General features: G+C 33.9%; 3 protein-coding genes and 1 pseudogene across 3 annotated transcripts; 2 read left to right on the top strand and 2 right to left on the bottom strand.

Annotated features, from left to right (window-relative positions):
• The first annotated feature begins 3,684 nt into the window (after positions 1 to 3,684).
• LOC111810395 (intracellular protein transport protein USO1-like) lies at positions 3,685 to 11,737 on the top strand. Its single transcript, XM_023697102.1, has 7 exons — positions 3,685 to 3,827; positions 6,784 to 6,885; positions 7,752 to 9,722; positions 9,798 to 11,078; positions 11,253 to 11,462; positions 11,541 to 11,677; positions 11,731 to 11,737. The coding sequence occupies exons 2-7, from the start codon at positions 6,805 to 6,807 to the stop codon at positions 11,735 to 11,737; spliced, it is 3,687 nt and encodes a 1,228-aa protein (XP_023552870.1). The 5' UTR covers positions 3,685 to 3,827; positions 6,784 to 6,804.
• A 2,643-nt stretch (positions 11,738 to 14,380) lies between these two features.
• On the bottom strand, positions 14,381 to 15,055 carry LOC111809696 (60S ribosomal protein L27-2-like). Its single transcript, XM_023696079.1, has one exon. The coding sequence runs from the start codon at positions 15,002 to 15,004 to the stop codon at positions 14,597 to 14,599; it is 408 nt and encodes a 135-aa protein (XP_023551847.1). The 5' UTR covers positions 15,005 to 15,055; the 3' UTR covers positions 14,381 to 14,596.
• A 1,820-nt stretch (positions 15,056 to 16,875) lies between these two features.
• On the bottom strand, positions 16,876 to 17,576 carry LOC111810698 (60S ribosomal protein L27-2-like). Its single transcript, XM_023697455.1, has one exon. It carries the CDS (start codon positions 17,501 to 17,503, stop codon positions 17,096 to 17,098), a length of 408 nt encoding a protein of 135 aa, XP_023553223.1. The 5' UTR covers positions 17,504 to 17,576; the 3' UTR covers positions 16,876 to 17,095.
• Positions 17,577 to 18,320: 744 nt separating this feature from the next.
• On the top strand, positions 18,321 to 21,963 carry LOC111810701 (annotated as a pseudogene).
• Positions 21,964 to 22,995: the final 1,032 nt, after the last annotated feature.

Raw genomic sequence — 22,995 nt, 5'->3', positions numbered from 1 at the left:
ATATGATAGCGACATATATTTTTGTCTCGTATTAACTAAAGTTATATTTATATGCTATGATTCTATAATTTAATTAAATATACAAATAATAAAATTAATTTTATTTAGTGGGCTAAATTTAAGTTTAATTTGATCCTAACAAAATTATATTAAAAAAAACTCAAAATAATCTTTTTAATGAAGTTAAAAATAAAAATTATTAAAGTTGACTCGGTCAACGAGTTAAAACTCTTTGGAGGGTAGAATTGTAATAGTAAAAGAATATTACAGATTTTTTATTTTTTATTTTTACTTTGGTGAAAACCGACTCTTAAGCCCTTTTTACGTAAAATAATTTTCAAAGACGCCAAGATTGTATAAAAGAAATTGAAAAAAGTAGCGTATTAATTTGACCTAATTTTCCATAAATACCCCTCCCAATCTTTGTAATTGCTAATTATGCCCAATTTAAAGTCAAACTTCCCAAGACATTCTTTAATCAAATTCCTTGAAAATTGAATTTATTTTTTCTTTTCTTTTTATGTTATTTTTCCTTTAAAATAAAAATATTTATAAATATATTAAGCTCACTGTTATTCTTTTTAACTAATTAAAATTATATTTGTCTGGTAAACTTTAGTATATAATAATTTAATCTATGTTTTTTAAAATCTATAACGATTTAATAGTAACATATTTTTAAAATTAAATAAAATTTTTATAGATAAATCAATAAATTAACTAGGTATAAATCATGAAATCAACAAAGGCATTGTTTTTTTAAATTGTATTTAATTTTCTTATCATGTTAATGGTTTTATTCATACAGCTAAGAAAAATAAATTTTATTTAAGTGACCAAGTCCCACCATTTTCCTTCTATTTATTATTATTTTTATTATTTTATTCTTATTTTTTCTATATAATTTTTTAAGGAAAAATAAAGTTGTTAATTGTTGAAAGAGATGTTTGGGTGTGAGAAAACGTTACGTTATAAAAGTTTGCTTACGGGCTGTTTGGATAATGACCCTTCATTTACTTAATTGAATATCCACTAATTAATTATAAAAATGCCTAATTCATATAATGAAAAAATATATATATATATATATATATATGCGTGCACGAACGCTTTTCTTAACTAGGTTATCCGTTTCAATCCATTTTTATTAATTTTTTTCATTTTTTACACGAAAAATTAAGCAAAGACAGACATCACTAGCTTGTTCAGCTAACATGGAGAAATCTTTTTCCGTTCACTCCTTGTTATCTATTTAAACGGTAATTTTTTCGTTATGTTAACCTATTTAAATTAAATTAAAAAATTCGAATCTCGAATAGCTAAGAGACACAAAATGAAGCTAAACTAAGAAATACTACGCTTGAACTGTATCGATTAAAATTTCAAACTAATATTAAATAAATTAATTTAAATTTTGTTTAAAACCGGCTAAAATCTACATGTAAAGATTAAAGTAAACCAACGAGAAGTCCAATAATCGAATAAATAGTAACGAGTATTATTATATTTAAGTTTTATTCGCTCTTTTTTTTATTTTCTAGTTATTTATAAAAATTTAAAATTTAAATTTACACATTCTATTAGATTTTAGAGTAACCCGAGTTAAGGGTATAAATTAAAAATTGTTAAAAAATTGAGGTTAAAATTCGAAATTTGGATGAATTGATGGGGTTGTGAAAGCAATTTAGAAAAGAACAGGGGTTAAAAAAATTTGTAGTGGGGGGAAGAAATGTAATATAAATAAAGTAGAGGGGTGGGAATGTGAATAGCGAGAAGAAATTGCAGAGGTCGATATCAGGGGGGGAAAGAAAGGACCGTGGCGTCATGTTAGCACGCATAGAATGGGCGGTTTGGTCGGTCCAATTTGCCTACGCTTCTGACCGCCACTTTGTGACCAAAAAGCCTATCCCTTTATTTTTTCCTTTTAAAAAAAGGAAAATATAAAAAAATAACCAAAAATAAATAAAAAAATTAAAGTATATAAAGACTTAGAAAGAAATTGTGATGCTAGAGTAAATAAAAGTTACGTTTATAAACGAGGGTGATTAAGAGAATATGAAATTACGGTTATAAAATGCTTAATTACAGATTTATTTTCGGTAATTCAATCATAGAAGCTTAGTTTTTAGGGTTGTAACTAGTTCAGTCAAATAGGTAATATAGTGGTAGGAGTTATTATGGAAGGTTGGGCATAGGGGTGATTTTGTCATTCTTGATAACTAATAATTAAAAACTTAAATTTNAATACTCCACGTGACATCTTTGGAAGTTTTCATCGTCCGACAAATGCTTACAAACCAAACCAAGACAATAAAGACCTTTGAGGATGTTACAACAAAGGATCTCTAATTTTTATTTATTTATTTTGCGTTTAATATATATATATATATATAATTATTTATTTAATTGTTTAATAGATTTTAAGTGTTGATTTTTTTTTGGGTAATAATTCTATAAATTTGTTGTTTTGTATCTAATAAATGGATGATTTGTTTATTTAATACTTAAAAATCATTTTTTTAATTTATTTGATTTTTTTTAAATGCTTTAATCTATTTAACCACTGAATATGTGATTGATTTAATAGACAATAAATTAAAAATTAAAAATTTATTTGACAATTTTTAATTATTAGATTCAAAAGTTTTCAAAATTTGATAGAAATGATTGTTAGATAGGTAAAATGTGATTTTTAATATATGAAAAATTATTTAAAAAATGAAATGCATGTGATTACTTGTTAAAAAATTAATTTTAAATATAAGTTATTATGAGTGAAAATATTTAATTTAATGTTTCACGATATAAGCATACAATTAAAATATTTCCACACTATCTTTACTATATTAAGACGGTTTTCACTACTATCAACATATATCAATGATTACTATTAACTGTTATCTTAAACATTCAACTTTGCTTATAATCACCACGATCGTCTGTTGTTGATGGTCACTGACTTTTATTGTTGCCCATTGACAAATTAAAGTACTTGAAATAAAAACTTTAAAAACTTTAAAGTTATTAATCAAATAAGATTTCAATTTTTTTTTATGTCCGATTCATATTTGTAAAAGTAAAATGTAACCAAACTTTTTTTTTTTTAAATACAAGATTCTAATGTTAAAAATAAATGTTTATAGAAAGGAATCCACCCTTATTTAATAAAAATATCAGGCCGAATAAAAATATGAAAAATAGGATATGCTTTTTTTAAAAAAATTAAATTCATATTATTTTTAAAAAATTAATTTAATTGTTTTACGTGATATNAAAAAAGTTTTAAATGAAATTAATTAATTCTCTAAATTTCTATAATTAATTTAGCAAATTTTAATATTCATTAATTGAAAAATTACAAAATTTTATATAGTAAGGAGGGAGTCCAAAAAAACAACCAATTTTTTATTTTATTTATTTTTTAAATAAAAAGCATAGACGAAAGTAAATAAAGTGAGGGCTAAAAAAGGTAATTTTAAATAAAATACAAAATTAGAGAGGGTGGCTGTGGTACGGTTGTAATATAACTCGAATTTAGGGGTTAAAGGATGAAACATCCAACGCGGCTGCTCTAATCCTTTCTCTTTGCTGTTACGGACCCCACCTCCTGGGTCCCACATCGTTAATTTAAAACTTATTATTAATATTTATATTAAACATATTATTAATAATTTCAAGTCCATTCTAAAACTCATTCACAAAAAGACTCTCTCTCTCTCTCTCTCTCTCTCTCTCTGACTATCCTCCTTTATCAGCATCTCCTCCGCCGTCCCCCCATTTTTCACGGTGAATCGTATCGAAAACGCAACATCCGACCAAGATTTCAGGTAACTGGACTTCCTTCTCTCTCTTTCNAACATCCGACCAAGATTTCAGGTAACTGGACTTCCTTCTCTCCTTCTCTCTCTCTCTCTCTCCCNGTAACTGGACTTCCTTCTCTCTCTTTCTCTTTTTATCATCTTGCTTTCTTGTTTACGCGTTTCGTCTTGCTTGACTTCTCTGCTGGCTTTGCTACACTGTTAGTTTCTGCATCTGCTTCAATCTCCTCCGCTCGCCTCTCTTTTTTTACTTTTGTTTTTTTTTTTTTTCATTTGAAGATCGGTGAAGTTGTGTTTGATTTGAGTTTATTCTGTTATATTCTGTGCATCGATCTCCTTGTTGTGTAGTGGTGAATCGATTTGTAGATGTTGAAAGGGCGTCCTGTCGATGTTCTTCAGATTCTCTTTATTTCTCTGCTTGTTTTCTGATTTTTACTGCGATTTGATCTGATTCAATCTCGTTTTCAATACTGAGACTCGTGGTTTCTTCTGATCATTCTGTGTTCCTGCTTCATTTCTCTTTGGATTCGGCTTTTCTGAATTTAGAATTTGGTATTATCGGTGTGTTTAATGACTGTTAAGTCAACTTTAGGATGAATTCTGCATCAGATTAATTCATCGATTTCTCAAGTATCAAGGTGGAATTTCTGATCATTTGAGATTTCCTTTTTGCCTTTACTCTTCACCAAATAATCGATTCGATACCTTTGACCTAAGGATTGGGATTTTTTCTCTGATTCATCGTCATGGAAGAATTCAGTGACATCAAGAGAATCATTCCTCCTAAACAGTTGAATTGATCTTTCAATTTCCATCTAAATAGAATTCCACCTCCATTTTTAGATCTCTACAAGAATAAAAATCCAGAAAACCGAGTTTATTTGCCCAATTTCGCCCCTCCAGCTTNCAATTTCCATCTAAATAGAATTCCACCTCCATTTTTAGATCTCTACAAGAATAAAAATCCAGAAAATTGAGTTTATTTGCCCAATTTCGTCCCTCCAGCTTCTGTTTCGCTGCTTTTCACTGTGTGATTTACCACATAAAATTTTAGGTAGAAGCTAATACATAAGAATAATGTAAATTAAATTCTGACACATAGACACCTGGCATGGGTTTAAAACCTCAACATGATGACGTGGATTACCTTGTCAGATAAATGTCAATTTCAGTCCCCCCAGTATTCATTAATTTTCTATCGAAATGGTTAATTAATTAATTAATTAAATTCTTCCAAAAAAAAATGTAAATTAACTAAATTAAAGGACTGGGAAGAAGTTAAATATGTTTTACAGTCGGTAAATAAATTAGTGGACTCCGTAAATAAATAAGATGCCGTTATGATATCATTTGACGAAACCCTTGCCTTTTTCTGGTCTCGAAGTTTGAAATGTCATGTAATTTCAAAAAGGAGAGAAGGACCAAGTCGTAATTTGGCGAGAGAACTATAAATAGAAAATGGAAAAAAAATAGAAGAAAAAGGTGAGTGATTTGGACGGCTTTGATTGAGCTGTCCCAACAGAGGGAGAGGAGAGACTAACGCGTTTGCTGATAGTGGTGTTGCTGTTGCCTATCGGAAACCAGCAATCGGCTATCTTCTATAAAACAAATGTTCATTTCCCACCGTCTGATCTCATCTGCTCCATATTTAGGCTGATTCCGCTTTCTGTGATTCTGAGGACAACGTTCCTTCGTTTGATTTGATGGCAAGTGGTAAATCCAATGGGTCCCATTCGCAACCAACGATCCTGGCTTCTACTTCAATTGAAAGCTTGTTTAACACAAAAAAATAATTCTCCTGGGGCCCACCAGTTTGGTTGGAAATTGTNTCTGTGATTCTGAGGACAACGTTCCTTCGTTTGATTTGATGGCAAGTGGTAAATCCAATGGGTCCCATTCGCAACCAACGGTCCTGGCTTCTACTTTAATTGAAAGCTTGTTTAACACAAAAAATAATTCTCCTGGGGCCCACCAGTTTGGTTGGAAATTGTTTTTGGTTTATAATTTATACTGCTCCAGAGAAATAAATAAATCATACAACTGTTAGCTGATAGGTTTGTTTTTTAGGCAAATTTAATTTATAGTTCTTTCTTAGCTGTTGAATGGTTTTGAATCTTTTGAGAAAATTATTTCTAAAAAATATCTTTACGAAAAGAAAATATGACCCCTACTTTGTTGCTTTGCATTTATTAGCATTTAAACATTTTTTTTTACTCTCATGTTTGTTCCTAGCATGTCTTGTTTCTTTCCTTTGAAGTGAAAGAATAAATTCTTACAATTTTTTTATGAAATGGCATGATAAAATAATAGGCTATCTATATATATACATACACATACATTAAAAGTTTTATCATTTTTATTCCTCTGTAAAATTATAGTCTAAATTATAGAAAATATTTTTCNATATATATACATACACATACATTAAAAGTTTTATCATTTTTATTCCTCTGTAAAATTATAGTCTAAATTATAGAAAATATTTCTCGAACTTTGTATTTTGTTTAAAAAAATATGTTAAAATTTCAAAAGTCTTATTAGTCTTTTAAACTTTCAGAAAAGATTAAAAAGAATACTCTTATCNTTTTGTTTAAAAAAATATGTTAAAATTTCAAAAGTCTTATTAATCTTTTAAACTTTCAGAAAAGATTAAAAAGAATACTCTTATCATTTTTTTGAAACGAAAACCATTAGTGTTTTGTTCAAAAAATACTTTTGAAATCTCAGAAGTTTTATTAATATACTAAGCTTAAAGAAAACANAGTCTTATTAATCTTTTAAACTTTCAGAAAAGATTAAAAAGAATACTCTTACCATTTTTTTGAAACGAAAACCATTAGTGTTTTGTTCAAAAAATACTTTTGAAATCTCAAAAGTTTTATTAATATACTGCTTAAAGAAAAGAAAACTTTATGTGTGAACTAAAATTGACATTCCCTTTTTCCTGTCAAAATTGATATTATAGATAAAGTTGCATAGTACATCTATGGAAGTCGCACCTCAGAGTTCGGAAGTCCCAATTACAAAGGTGGCTGACGATTCTGGAAATGATGCCATTGGTGATAAGGTAAGGCATGCCAGTTCTCTTGAGTTATTCCAATAGCTTTCAGTGTGGTTTGAGCTTGATGACTGAAGCAGGATAAAGAATTTAGCAACAATGGTTATCTGTGTGTGTAGGCATTTACATAACATGTTCACTTTCATATTTTATTGAAAAAAAGCTAGAGATTGGAATTTCCACCTCTTGATATCCATAGCGCCATTTAATTCATGTTTTTCATGCCTTTGTGATGGCTATCTGGAATCAATCACCGACACTTGAAGAATCTCTTTGCTTTTGGATAGATTATTATTATTATTATTATTATTTTGTCGATAAGTTTTCACTTTTCAGATACGTTTGCTAGCATAAAACTTTCCAAGTATTAAAAGAAATAAAGAAAATTGGCATTTATTGTAATTCGTGTCTCATATCTGCTGATCTGCAGCATTATGTTGCAGTTTTCCCAAACTAATCAAACACAAGCACATGCATGTGGATATAAACGTATTTGGAATAGAATTGCAATTTCGGGCATTTGCTAAGGTCGTGCATGCAATCTTTATTGGTTTCTATTGTGATGAATCAGTTGACAAAGTGTATGTTATGTTGAAATGGTTTTTCTTTACCGTCTCTCGTAATTCTGGCATGGTTGAAAATATTGCCTAATTCTGGCATGTTATGTGTACAAATTTCTTTGATTTTGTCTTTCTTTTCTATCAAAAGCAAACCTTTTATTGTTGTGGCATCATGAGCTTGGATGAGTACATATCTGAACTTGATATAATGCAAACAATTAAGTAGGTCTACAAATGTCGGTACAAAAATTACAATTATCAAAACTTAGAAGTTCTTGATGTAAAAAATACATGGTTTCTCAAATCTTATGACAGGTCACGAATGGGGATGTAACTCAAGTAGGAAAAGATATTAAGAGCGAAGAGGAGGACAATGCTCTGGGCGGTGAGTTCATAAAAGTAGAAAAGGAGCCTCTGGAGGCGAAGGATACTCATCCAGCCAAAACAGTATCCGCAGAGGAGGATAAACCAACTATTGTTGAAAGAAGTTCAAGCAATTCAAGCAGAGAATTATTGGAGGCCCAAGAGAAGTCAAGAGATCTTGAGCTTGAAATTGAGAGATTAGCTGGAAGTTTGAAGCATTTAGAGTCAGAGAATTCAAGGCTACAGGATGAGGTATCACTCACGAAGGAGAAGCTTGAGGCAAGTGAAAAGAAGTTTGAAGTGCTTGAACTCGATCACAAGAAATCGAAAGAGCAGATTGTTGAATCTGAAGATAAATATAGTTCGCAGCTCAACAGTTTGCAAGAGGCACTGCAAGCTCAAGAAGCGAAGAACAAGGAGTTGATAGCGGTGAAAGAAGCATTTGATAGTTTGACAAATGATTTTGAGAATTCCCGCAAGCAGATTCAAGAGTTGGAACAAAAACTGAAGATCTCTGGTGATGAAACTTTGAAATTTGAGGAGCTTCACAAACAAAGTGGCTTGAATGCTGAATCTGAGGCTAAAAAAGCATTAGAATTTGAGAGGCTTCTTGAATCAGAAAGACTGAGTGCAAAAGAAAGAGAAGATCAAATCTCTTCCCTGCAAGAAAAAATCAAGGACTTAAATGACGAGATTGCTGAAAGCCAAAAGGTAAAAGAAGAACTTAGAACTACAGCAACTGAGCTTTTTGCTGTCCAGGGAGATCTAGAGCTTTCAAAATCTCAAGTGCTAGACTTGGAGAAGAAACTTTCTACGAAGGAAGGTTTGGTTGAAGAACTAACTCAAGAACTGGACGCACGAAGGGCTTCCGAATCTAAGATCAAGGAAGATATCTCAGCCGTTGAAAGCCAGTTTGCTTCATCTAAAGAGGATCTTCGTGTAAAGGTTTCTGAACTGGAAGAAATAAGATTGAAGCTTCAGGAAGAAAGTAACCAAAAAGAATCTGCTGAATCTGCTCTAAGAATTCTGGAAGCACAAATCTCTGATACCCAAAAGGAACTTTCAGCAGCTATCAAAGATAAAGAAGAGCTTGAAGTGACTGTAGCAGATCTCTCTAGCAATGCCAAACAAATGAAAGATTTATGCAACAGTCTAGAGGAAAAACTGAAGCTTTCTGATGAGAATTTTGGAAAAGCTGATTCTCTTTTATCTCAAGCTCTGTCCAACAATAAGGAGCTGGAACAGAAGTTGAAAAGTTTAGAGGATCTCCATAATGAAACTGGAATTGTCGCTCAATCTGCCACTCAGAAGAATCGTGAACTTGAGGAAATTGTCCGATCTTCAACTGCCTCATCGGAAGATGCAAAATCGCAATTAAGAGAACTCGAGACTCGATTTATAGCAGCCGAACAAAAGAATGTGGAGCTTGAACAACAGCTAAATTTGTTACAATTGAAAAACGATGACGTCGAGAGGGAAGCGACTGAATTATCTGAGAAAATAAAAGAACTTAGTACAAAGTTGATCGAGATTGAGCAGGAAAAGCAGCAACTGAATGAACAAAAGCAGGAATACCAGGATAAGGTACTGCAACTGGAATCTGCAATACAGCAGTCGACGTTGCAGCACGAGGAATTGGAGAAGGAGCTGAAAACCACAATTGGGAAATGTTCTGAATACGAGGAACGAGCAAACATGAATCACCACCGTAGCATTGAACTTGAAGAACTGATCCTGACATCTCATAACAAAATTGAAGTTGCAGATAAAAGGGCAAGTGAGTTGGAGTTGTTGCTTGAAACAGAAAAGTACAGAATTCAGGAGCTTGAAGAACAAATAAATACTTTAGAAAAGAAATGTGGGGAAGCTGAAGCAGAAACCAAGAAGAACTTTGACCAGGCATCTGTCTTGGCTTCTGAAATGANAAAGAAATGTGGGGAAGCTGAAGCAGAAACCAAGAAGAACTTCGACCAGGCATCTGTCTTGGCTTCTGAAATAAAGTCCTATGAAGAAAAAGTAGCAAGCCTTGAGACTAAATTGCATGTTGCCAACGTAAAGGAAAAGGAATTAAATGAATCTCTGGATATAGCGACAGAAGAGAAGAAAAAATTGGAAGATGCACTGAACTTATCTAGCAGTAGGCTAGCTGAATCAGAAAGTTTGGTCGAAGTTCTAAGGAACGATCTGAATGATACCCAAAAGAGACTCGAAAGTATAGAGAACGATCTCCAGGCTACTGGATTCAGAGAGACTGAGGTGCTGGAAAAGCTGAAATCTGCGGAGGAGAAACTCGAACACCAATTACGATCAATAGAGGAAACTACTGCAAGAAACACGGAACTTCAGTCGTTACATGACTCATTAGCCAAGGATTCAGAAACTAAAATGCTGGAAGCAGTAGCAAAGTTCACAAACAAAGAATCTGAGGCTAGCTCTCTAGTGGAGAAAATTAATGTTCTTGAAGAACAAATAAAAGCTTATGAGGATCAGATATCTGAAACCAATGAAAGATCTGCAGCTTTAAAAGAAGGATTGGAACAGACTTTGACGAAATTGAGTTCTTTGGAGAGTACAAATGGTGAACTCAAAAAGTATAGTTTGGAAGTTGAAAATAAAGTTTCTCAGATTTCGTCCGAGAACGAACTCTTAGTCGATACAAACATTCAACTCAAAACAAAGCTTAATGAACTTCAGGAGTTATTGAGCTCTGCACTTTCTGAAAAGGAAACTTCTTATCAACAGCTCGCTTCTCATAAGAGCTCTATTGCTGAATTAACCGAAAAGCACTCGAGAGCCATCGAGTTCCAGTCTGTAACCGAAGCTCGCCAAGTCGAGACAGATCAGAAATTGCAGGAAGCCATTCAAAAGTTCGATCAGAGAAATTTGGAGGCTGAGGAATTGAGTGGGAAACTAAAAATAGCAGAGAACGAGATAAAATTGTTTGAATCCAAGACTTTGGAAGCTTCTGCAGAAGCTGAAGCTCACAAGATTCAGCTAGAAGAGAGTCTTTTGAAAGTAAAACAACTAGAAAGCATGGTAGAAGAGCTGCAAACCAAGAAAGTTGATGCTGAACAGGAGAGTGCAGGGCTAAATGAGGCTAAATTGAAGCTTACTCAAGAACTGGCCTTAATCGAATCGAATTTGAGTGATCTCCAAAACAAGTTATCTGCCGCAAATACTGAAAGGGATGAAACTACTGAACGACTCCAGGCTGCAGAGAAGACTGTAAATGAGTTGAAATCACAGCTCTCTTCTGAAGAACAGAGGCTACAGTCTCAGGTTTGCAAAAAACTCCACCTTTCAACTAATTGGTACGATTAAAATGCTATTATCAGNAGGTTTGCAAAAAACTCCACCTTTCAACTAATTGGTACGATTGAAATGCTATTATCCGNTGGTACGATTAAAATGCTATTATCAGACAGTTTAATGAATTCTTTTTCATGTTCATAGATCGCTTCAATTATGGAAGACAACGACGTCCTCAATGAAACATACCAGAAGACCAAAAACGAATTCCAGTCAGAGATATTAAAGCTGGAAGGAAAATTGAAAGAACAGAGCAAAGTAGAAGAATCATTAAGATCTGAAATTGAAAATCTCAAGGCAGAGATCGCAGAGAATAATGGTTTAAAAATACGCCAAAAGGAGCTTGAAGATGAGGTACATCAAAGTGAAGATTTCATCAATTTTCCCATTTGATAAAGATTTTGTTCTGAAACTTTAATGATTGTTTATTAGGTTCAAAGTGTCCGATCAATCTGGGGAAAAGGTATTAAATATTCGTGGTTTTCGATTTTTCTTTTCCAATCTTTTTCTTTGAAGCCTTTAAAGTTGGTTTTTTATTATTTTTTTTTTCAAATTTCTTNGGGGAAAAGGTATTAAATATTCGTGGTTTTCGATTTTTCTTTTCCAATCTTTTTCTTTGAAGCCTTTAAAGTTGGTTTTTTATTATTTTTTTTTTCAAATTTCTTTTTGAGATTTAAGGGTTTTCTAGTCGGTTTGGGAATTCGATTTTATTTTCCATCCCCAGCCAGCATGTGAAAGCAAATACCTTTAGTTTTGGAAGTGTGTATTTAAGTTGTATCGGTCAAAAGTTGGAGATGTATGTATTTTCTTTGTAATGCGCGTATTTCACAAGTCATTGTTAGTGGAACCGCTTGGTTTTTATGCTCTCTCTTTTAGATATAACCCATATTTAATCAAGTTTGAGTTTAAGCAACTCAACTAGGCTTCTTAATCATGAGGCGTCAAACTCTTCATGAATGTTAAGGAGGTTTAATTTTTTTTAACGAAAAAGTGTTTTATAAAAGCTTGATAAATTGTAAGTTTAACTCTATTCAAAGTTGTGTTAATGATTTGATAACTTTAAAAAAGTCAAAAAAAAAAAAAAATCATATATTTTTTTTTTTTTGCCAGTCTCAAGGCTCGACTTCTTTTTCTTTTAGAGTCTGTCATTTTTTTACTATGATTTTTTACTATGCCTTGAGGAGGCTCGATTGGAATCCTTCGACAATAACAATATTTGAAGATTTACACGACTAAGTTTAGGGGATAACTTTGATACCATATTAGACCGACTCTCTACAATTATATGATATTGTATTGTCCACTATAAGCATAAGCTCTCGGGGCTTTGCTTTGGGCTTCCCCACTCCTCTCCCCACCTTTCCCCATGAATTATATGACATCCTTTATGAAATAATAATAATAATAATAATATATATATATATATATATTTTGGGTATTAGCTTGTAAACGTGGAACTTGTTTCCCATCGCTATAATATTGCACAATTTTTTAACAAATAAAACAATAATTCTTTACTTATCTTTAGCCAAGTAAATATAAGGATAATTCAATAAAAATATTTCTAAACTTTGTAGTTCCTCTTAAAAAGTTACATACAGTTAATTTTGGTTTAAAAAATATCCTAAAAACAACCCAAATAATGAGACTAACCACCTAATCAACTCGACTAAATTGCATCCCTGGTTATATTCAGTTTAAAAAATATAGCATCAATGATTGCAAAGCCAAGGCAAATGATACACAACCAAAATAGCAAAGGAACATTAGCAACCAATCTGTAATGGACAAACAGAAGATTAACCAGAAGATGAGCGCAGACAACAATTTGGAGTGGAAAGAGCAAAATGCACATCAAATATATCCTAATACATAAGTTGAAATCATCATATACATGGTTGCAATCAAATTATAACCCAATTTGCTAGTGAACTATATAAGGGGGAGGGGCAACCAATTAGATATTCAATGATATGAAGGGAAGATCAAAAGGCCATCTATGTTGCCCATCTCAAGGTGCTAATAAATCTTAACAATGAGCATTGAATATGAACAAGTGCTCAAGGAAATATAGGTGGGATTCATCTAATAACAACACAACCAATATCTGTACATCTAACATGTTCAAGATCAAAAGTAATAAGCTATACCATGCTTTCAATTGATAGTCAAGAATACAAAGGAAGGAAAGACGGTTTAGTTTTCACCACTCGGAACCGAGATCACTTTTCAACAATTCATGATTCATTCATATCAAATGAGATAGACTTAGAATTCAACTTCCAAGTTCCCAACAATCCAAAGTTGCTTCAACAAAACAATATTAAAAGTATAATTTCCAAGTTCCATCAAGCAAAGAAGAGCAGATACAAGCATCACGAAACGAAGCTCAACTATAATTAAACAGATATGCCAGCAATTAGGCATCACGAAACAAAGCTCAACTCGAATTAAACAGATAGGCCAGCAAGTAAGCATCACGAAACGAAGCTCAACTATAATTAAACAGATATGCCAGCAAGTAAGCACCACGAAATGAAGCTCAACTATATTCAAACAGATAGGCCAGCAAGTAAGCACCACGAGACGAAGCTCAACTATATTTAAACAGATAGGCCAGCAAATAAGCATCACGAAACGAAGCTCACTATAATTAAACAGATAGGCCAGCAAGTAAGCATATCACGAAACAAAGCTCAACTATAATTAAACAGATAGGCCAGCAAGTGAGCATCACGAAACAGCCTATCTCATCACAAAAAGAGTGACCACCGAAATCATATACATAGAAAAGCAATCAAAACAAGTTGATACAACCAGTTTGACCAATAATCATCGGCTGTTAAAGTAGTTTTATCCAAGGGATCAGGAAGATTAACAAAGAGGTACATTCTTGAGCATTGGTTTTCGGTTATGCTTAAATCAATAATCTCAGAAACAACCTAATATACCCCTAAAAATGTTCTTGAAATACAATACAATGTTCATTGAAGGACTTATGCGTAAATGTTACCATCATCAAACATCCTACAATAGCCATACGAATATGCGCAGCTATGCAAGGGCTTCAGCCATTAATTATAAGTTCAACAGATGGAAATGTAATTTCTAGATCTTCTCAATCTAACTAAGAACACTGATTGTTTACACGGAAGTTCTACGGTTTATCTCCAGATGATTTATGTTAGACTTATCTATTGGTTACAAAAATGAATATCAATATCTACTTCTAAAGAAGATTAAAAGCTTAGAATGGAAAAAATATACTCAGATAAGCAGGTGCAAGTCTAAAATGTAGCATTATAACCAAGAAAATTTGTCGTCGAAGCGATCAGAGTACATCGACAGAAAAAGTAGACACTAAAACAAGCTAACAATGCAATGTAGAACGTAAGATGATTCGAAAACAGAAGGGAAAAAACAATAATAAAGCTGCTCAATAACCTAATACGAGAATTATCCAGAACAAACACATAACTGAACAGGCTTCAGAACCTGAGCTTGGTGAAAAACCACCTGTTCTTTCCGGTCTTAAACCTCTCCTCGAACCTCTTCTTGGTCTCCTTAGCGGCGGTGACCTTCTTGTCCTTGGATTGCAATGAATCGATAGTGACGACGTCTTTAAGATCGACATCAAGAGTGTACCTGGTGGGCATCAGGTGCCTGTAATTGACGAGCTTGATGAAGGCCTTGACTCGGGATTTCTTAGCGGTCTTCTTGGAGGAGTCCTTGCGGATGACCTTGGCAGGATACTTTTTTATTCCGGCAACCAAGCAGTGGCCATAAGCCCGATCCCGCGTTCCATCGTCGAACGCGCGAATGATGACCGCTTTCCGGCCGGCGTAACGACCTTGAAGGACGATCACAGCTTTGTTCTGCTTGAGGAACTTCACCATTGTCGATTTCTCCTCCTCTCTGTGTTGTGCTTCCCCTTCTCCTTACTCCCTTCTCGTCGGCTCCAACTGACGAAGAGTGGATTTATGTTTCCCCAAAAATATAGTTTTTAGGGTTTTCTAGTGACATTGGGCTCCTTGTGTCTAATTGGGCCCTTCTGAAATGGGCTTTTATACTGAACTGGGTCCTGTGAAATGGGGGTTTTCTAGTGACATTGGGCTCCTTGTGTCTAATTGGGCCCTTCTTAAATGGGCTTTTATACTGAACTGGGCCCTTGTGAAATGGGTTTTGTACTAAACTTTTTTGTTTTTTTTTTTTTCTATCATGCATCAATTTTTGTACATTAATTAATACATAAATTTTTTTTATAAAAAAAATCATATTATTTGTGCCTTTTTTAATTGGTAGTATTTCACCTTTTATCATAAATTGGCCGACGGTCAAATTTAACTCAAAACGTTCCAAAACTTTGACACGTTGACATTTTAAATGTAAACTTTCAATTCATCTTAGTTTAGATGTTCGGCTAAGTAAACTTTCAATTCATCTTAGTTTAGATGTTCGGCTAAGTAAACTTTCAATTCATCTTAGTTTAGATGTTCGGCTAAGTTTCCATTTCAGTCCCTATTGATAAAGTCTCGTGTTGGTATATGATATGTGCTTATTTGTTATTTTTTAAAGAAAATGATTGTAGAGCTATTATCTTCTATGATTATAAGTTTAGAGCAAGATTCTACTCGATCTACTATTTTTTTTGTGTGTAAGAAATGAGGTTTTGTAGTATCGTAGTTTTCCTCGAAAGAGTACTATTATCGAATGGGTTGTGTGTTGTTGGTCTACTGTTACTTCTAATCTTTGTCCTCTTCCCTTCTAGCATTGATGTCGTCTTCATAGTTGACGAGATTGACAATGAAGGTTACAACTAGTTCATTGTGTTCAAGTGCACCACCCTATCCATCACATTGTTTTTTTTTTATTATTATTTTAGATCGTATTACAGTCAAGCTAAAACTTATAACAATCGACATTGGCGAAACTGTCTTGGTTGATCACCTCTAAAACTTATAACAATCAACATTGGCGAAACTGTCTTGGTTGATCACCACCAACCACCTCAATCCTCCTCCCACTTCGACTTTTCGTACTTAGTAACAATAGAAGGTGAGGGTTGACCCGAGAATCAAATTTTCAGGTGGATCCTAATTTCGAGCGGTAGGTTCATGATTTTTCGTAATGGTGCTCATCAATCCAAAACAATTTATACGTCACTTATAAGTACCTAACATAAGGAACATTTGCATTTTTTCTATGTGTAAGAACAATGCGCCCCCATAGACATATTTCTAATTCCGGGGTCTCCAAACACAACATCCCATACAAGTTTCTGATTTCTATACCCTCCCAACCCAAATCCCAAAACATAGGTAAAGAACATCGTTTATAAAACCAAATTAATATTGAAGTTCTTCGTAAAAATCAAAGAATATAGATTCTAAAACATCCAAAACGGCCAAGAAGAAAACAAGTAATTGAAATTCCATGAACAAAAAAGTGGAAATTCAGCAAGCAGCTCAACAAAAAGAATAAGATCATTGCATTGTTGCTATCAGCTTGTCTACATTGTTATAGATCTATTATCGGACAGATCATTGAGTGGAACCTTTCAAGTAATTCATTGCACGATCGTGCATGGCTTATTACCAACTAGTTACAGGTTTTTTACTCTCGTATACAATCCTAGCATCAACTTAAGTAGAAATCCATGGCAATAACGAACAAAATACAGAAAACCAAGAACTGAAAATCATGACAATGCAGACAAACTGAACGAAATGGAATTGAAACTCGAGATTAAGAGAGACAGCAGAATTACCAAAGAAGCTAGACACTTGAACTAAATTAATTTGACATATAAGAATAACTGATTTATCAGTAGCTTTACAAACGCTGAAAATTTCTCATCCAAACGATTAGAGTACGTTCATTGAAAAAGGTAGGTCCAAATAAACTACTCTGTTTATAAAAACAAAACGAAGTACGAATACTTGAGAATCCAGAATAAATCCACAACATAACAAACCAGATAAATCTCTTCAGAACCTGAGTTTGGTGAAAAACCACCTGTTCTTCCCGGTTTTGAACCTTTCCTCAAACCTCTTCTTGGTCTCCTTAGCAGCAGTGACCTTCTTGTCCTTGGATTGCAATGAATCGATAGTGACAACGTCTTTAAGATCGACATCGAGAGTATACCTGGTAGGCATCAGGTGCCTGTAATTGACGAGCTTGATAAAGGCCTTGACACGGGATTTCTTAGCAGTCTTCTTGGAGGAGTCCTTTCGGATGACTTTCGCCGGATACTTTTTTATCCCGGCAACCAAGCAGTGGCCATAAGCCCTATCACGCGTTCCGTCATCGAACGCACGAATAATGACCGCCTTCCGGCCGGCATAACGGCCTTGAAGGATGATCACGGCTTTGTTCTGCTTGAGGAACTTCACCATTGTCGATTTCTTCTCCTCTCTGTGTTTTCCTTCCCCTTCTCGTCGGCTCCAACAAGATGAAGAGTGGTTTTAGGTTTCCCTTACAATAGGATTTTTAGGGTTTTCTGGTGAAATTGGGCTTCTTCTGTAGAATTGGGCCCAGTTTAAATGGGCTTATATACTGAACTGGGCCGAGTATCGTAGGAGTTTATTTTATTTTATTTTTATTTTTATGCAATTTATTTAAAATAATTTCTAGGATAACTATATATATATATTTTTTTTTTGGTAGAATACAATTAATTAAAAATGATAATTTATTTTATATTTTTTTAAAGTTCGTGTCTACCCTAATATAAATTAAAATTAATTAATTCCCATGGTATAAATATTCAATTTTTTTTTGTAATTTTTCCATCCATCTGACTCGACCAGAATATTTCGGTGTCTCTAATGTTCGAGTTAGAGTATTACGAGGTTCGTGTTTCTTTTTAGATTTGTCAAGACCCCTCCCGCCACAATGGTGTAGTGCATCAGAGGATGTTGCCTCGTGGCCAACTCTCAGATGCTGAAGTTCGACGTAGAGCTTTTTGGTTCTTCAAGTATAGCAGCGGGAGAGACCCCTCGCGAGCGGGGCCGATAGAGATGAGGCCTTTTTGGTCCTTGATTCTCTTACTCCATCATGGTTTAGAAAGTCATAATTACTTAATATATATTAATTTAGTTAAAATAGTATTATAAAATTTGTAATTTCAATAATTAGATATAAACTTTTATGGTTTAATAACCGCGGACATGGAAAAGACACGTGCTATTGCGGTTAGATAATTACTAGCTAGTCCTTGGAGCCAAGCAAATTACAAAATAATTCGATTATTTTTAAATTGTTCGGAACCCTACGCTTCCACCGTCTCCTCCGCCGTCGTTCTGATCCATCGTCGTCGCCGGTCAGTTCCCGTTCTACTATTTCTCAATCAGCATCTTACCTTCTTTGATCATTTTCCGTCCATTTCTCGTGTTTTCCGACTTCGGTTCTTTTTTATTTTTTCCGTCGATGTTCTGGTATGTTGTCTATAAACTATTGATAGTTTTTGTATCCACCGTAGAAGAATTTCAGAGCGTGTCTCGAAATGTTCTGTGAGTCATGGAAAGTTATTGAAATACGATTCTAGACTATGCTGCGTGCTGTTTTTTTGAAGTTTTTGATGTTTCACTGAAGTTATTGTCGTTCTGTAATGGCGTTTGGCTGGATACTGAAGTTCGTTTTGTTATATGAAATTTGTAGGAATTTTGTGAAGATTTAAGTGGACAGAATGCAGGCTGCGAGTGGTGCTGCAATGATGGGCTCTTTGCAAGTTGTTGTTTGTGCGAAGGGATCGTGTTTTCCTTCAAAAGGTTATGGCATCCGTGTGTTTCCGCAAAACAGGAGAATGAACATCTTGAAACTCCGTAAATCCTCTAATGTTGAAGCAAGCATGGTTGCGGGGAAGCAATCATCTTCCTTATCTGTCACCGTTCCAGACATTGAAGGTGAAATCTTATCTATTGCCATTCACCAGTTTTATGATTGTTTGAAAAGAATGGCATATCTGTTTGATCTATGTAAAACTGTGCTAGATTTCCTTTGTTTCTTAATCACAAACGAATTTGAGTTTGATTGAGTGGTAGAAATTAGCTTAGGTTGACTTCATTGCTTGAATGCAGGCGTAAGTGACTTTGTAGACCATGGTTTGAATGAAATGGATCCCGAAGTTCAAAGCATTATCAAAAAAGAAAAGGAGCGACAGTTTAAAAGCCTCGAACTTATTGCCTCAGAGAATTTTACGTCTCGGGCAGTTATGGAGGCAGTAGGGTCCTGTCTCACAAACAAATATTCCGAAGGATTACCTGGAAAAAGGTGAAATTTCTTCATTTGATGTACTATGGACGTGATTCCAATTTTCTTTTTGGGATGCCTTGAGATTGTNTTGATGTACTATGGACGTGATTCCAATTTTCTTTTTGGGATGTCTTGAGATTTTTTGTTGTTGTTAAGAGGATTATGCAAATTATGAGTTTTATTATGCATCTTAGATACTACGGTGGCAATGAACATATCGACGAGCTTGAAACACTCTGTCAACAAAGGGCTCTAGCAGCATTTCGTTTGGACAATAACAAGTGGGGTGTAAATGTTCAACCATTATCTGGTTCACCTGCTAACTTTGAGGTTTATACTGCAATTCTTAAGCCACATGATCGGATCATGGTGAGTAGTCTCTTGATTAGCTTTTTTAATAACCGTGTTAATTTAGACGATTGCTGATGCTACTGATTCATGTTAAATGGCTTTAGGGTTTAGACTTGCCTCATGGGGGACATTTGTCTCATGGGTTTATGACACCAAAAAGGAGGGTATCAGGCACATCAATTTATTTTGAATCTATGCCTTATCGTCTTGATGAGACTACAGGTACCTCCCACGTGGGATCTACTGTTTTTTACGGTCTCTTTCATAGTTTATGCATTCTAATTAAATAGCAAACTCATGCAGGTATCGTAGATTATGACATGCTCGAAAAAACTGCTAACTTGTTTCGGCCAAAGCTGATTATCGCTGGTGCAAGTGCTTATCCACGAGATTTTGACTATCCTCGCATGAGAAAAGTGAGGATTTATCTAAATTCAACGTCGTTCATCATTTTCCATTGAGTGGCTGATTCTGTTGCATTAGTGAATAACTTACTTGATTTGTTCTGGTAGATTGCTGATTCTGTTGGTGCTTTTCTCATGATGGATATGGCTCACATAAGTGGGCTTGTTGCTGCTTCTGTGGTCGCCGATCCTTTTGAATACTGTGATATCGTGACCACAACAACACACAAGGTAAAAGATAAATTTTGCTAATGGGTGCTTCCTCTTTAACTACTGGTTTTCCTCTTAATTCATTTTATCTTTTGAAATAAGAAACGTGTACATTCAAGAACCGAAAATAAAAGAGGAACGAACAACCTATCGGCCAAGGTAGAGACGGTCCCCTGGGAGAACGCTAATACCAAAAAATAGAGATATTAAATTCATTTCTTACTCATTTACTTGTATTGAAATTTTTTGTCATTCTTCATATCATTTTGCCTTATCTTAGAACACATTAGCTTCGTATATAATCTGGTATGATGATGATTGTTCTTCGCATTAAAGAAACTACTTTCTTAGCCTGAAAGAGATATCAAATTGTCTGCAGTCTCTGAGAGGTCCAAGAGGTGGCATGATCTTCTTCAGGAAGGATCCCGTTCTCGGAGTCGACTTAGAATCTGCTATTAATAATGCTGTGTTCCCAGGATTACAGGTTGGTCCAACTAGTCTTGTGGTAGCACATAAGGAAGAGTTGTTTGTTTTGCTCGATACTTCGCCTTCGGATCCTAAGTATTGTTGATTTTATGGATGTCATGCAGGGTGGTCCTCATTTAGTATGTTAACCCCCTGAACGACACTGCTTGAAGCATGCACAATCTCCAGAGTTCAAGGTCTATCAGAACAAGGTACTTCAATTGCTCCATGAGCTAAACATGGTGTAAGACACTGTTTTCTTATTTTTCTAACACAGTTCTTCATATTTTAGGTCATCTCCAATTGTAGAGCTCTTGCAAGTCGACTTATTGAGTTAGGTTATAAGCTAGTCTCTGGCGGAAGTGACAATCACCTCGTTCTTGTCGATCTCAGGCCATTGGTAAATCATTGTTTCTCATAATTGTGCGTTTAACTAACAATTGTAATAAAGCATATGTTAATCTACAAGTAAATTCTAACAACAGGGTATCGATGGGGCACGAGTGGAGAAAATTCTCGACATGGCCTCGATCACTCTCAACAAGAACTCTGTTCCTGGTAACGACGCGTGTTTTCAAAGGCTGTTCGTCATATCCTGTTTTCTTGAACTGACTGTTGGCTGTTTTATACACAGGTGACAAGAGTGCTTTAGTTCCAGGAGGCATTCGAATCGGGTCGCCTGCCATGACCACCCGAGGATTCACCGAGAAAGAGTTCATAGCAGTTGCAGACTTTATCCATGAGGGTGTTAAGATAACTCTTGATGCCAAACCACTGGCCCCAGGATCAAAGCTCCAAGAGTTCCTCAAGTTCGTGACAACCTCTGATTTCCCTTTGATCGACCGAGTTTCTGATCTTCGCTCGAGGGTTGAAGCTCTTACGACTCAATTCCCAATACCTGGCCTGTAAGTATCACTTCACAGAAGGAAACGGGTATACATTTACAATAAACAGGAGGGGAGGGGGGACATGTCGTGTTGTGTCGTATCGTGTTTCTGTTAGTTGTACTAATAAAAACTAGATAGTTTGGAACATTATATAAGTCGTTGCAGATATGTACGAGGCATTGGTTAGCTACGTTCATGTTGGCAGATATTAATATTTGCTAACACGTTCAATCATATTAGTTCATACGAATGCTTTGAATACAAATTTAAGGTCAATTTTTATAATGATCTATTGAAAAATTTTAAAATTTTTCTCTATTATGTGTAAATTTTAAAAACTTCTTTAATTTTTGTGAATTAAAAATTTAATATAGGACAAGCTTTAAAATTATAATATGTTTTTATTAAATTTTAGACTTTTCAAAAAAGGAAAAAAAATTAAAAATTATGACAAATTGATGTATGCTGATGTTGGCCAATTCTTTTATTTATTCATAAATATAAAATAAATATGGAAAATGTTAATAAATATAAGGTTTTTCCAATATATGGCAAAATGAAGAAAAAATGGAGAATTGTCTGTTTCATCATAAATAATGACAAAATATCAATAATTTATTTATTTCTAAAACAAGACAAATGATTACTTTTTAAAAATATATTTCTTATAATCAAAATTAGGAATAATCCATTATTTCAAAACTATCCACAATTATCCATAAAACCATTAAATCTACAAAATCAGTGATTTAAATTTTTAAAAATGTCTTTAAAGAATTTTTAATATAGTAATCATCATGCATTTATTAAAACAACCAAAATAAGAAGAAAAAAAAAACAATATTTTCATACTTAAACTATGTTTAAAATTTTATAATAATGTGATAATATTCACAATAATCTTAATAGTACAATCTTAATAGTACAGTAGGTCGGGTTGAGTTGTAAATCTTATTTTATAGTTGGTCGGTTGACTCGAGCAACTTACAGGTGATAGTCGCAGCATCAAGAGCTTTCAAGGACAGCTGATTACGCTTGTTTTGTTCGAGATGAGCTTTATTTTAATATGGGTCGGCCCATTAAAATTTAAAAAATTATTAAACATAAAATTAACCTAATTTATAAATAAAGTAGAGGAAGAGAGTAAAATATTGGATAGAATAATAAAAGAAGGAAAAAGACATCACAAGCCTCGCCCCCACCCATCTACATCATATGCTTTTTATTTTTCCCTAATTATTATTATTATTTATTTATATTATTTATTTATTGATTTATTTATTGATTTATTTATTGATTTATTTTAAGTAAGAAATG

This window comes from Cucurbita pepo, chromosome LG14 (assembly GCF_002806865.2).
Source record: "Cucurbita pepo subsp. pepo cultivar mu-cu-16 chromosome LG14, ASM280686v2, whole genome shotgun sequence".
Lineage (NCBI taxonomy): Eukaryota > Viridiplantae > Streptophyta > Magnoliopsida > Cucurbitales > Cucurbitaceae > Cucurbita > Cucurbita pepo.
The sequence above is the reverse complement of the archived record's forward strand: the minus strand, read 5'-3'. Positions and strand labels throughout refer to the sequence as shown.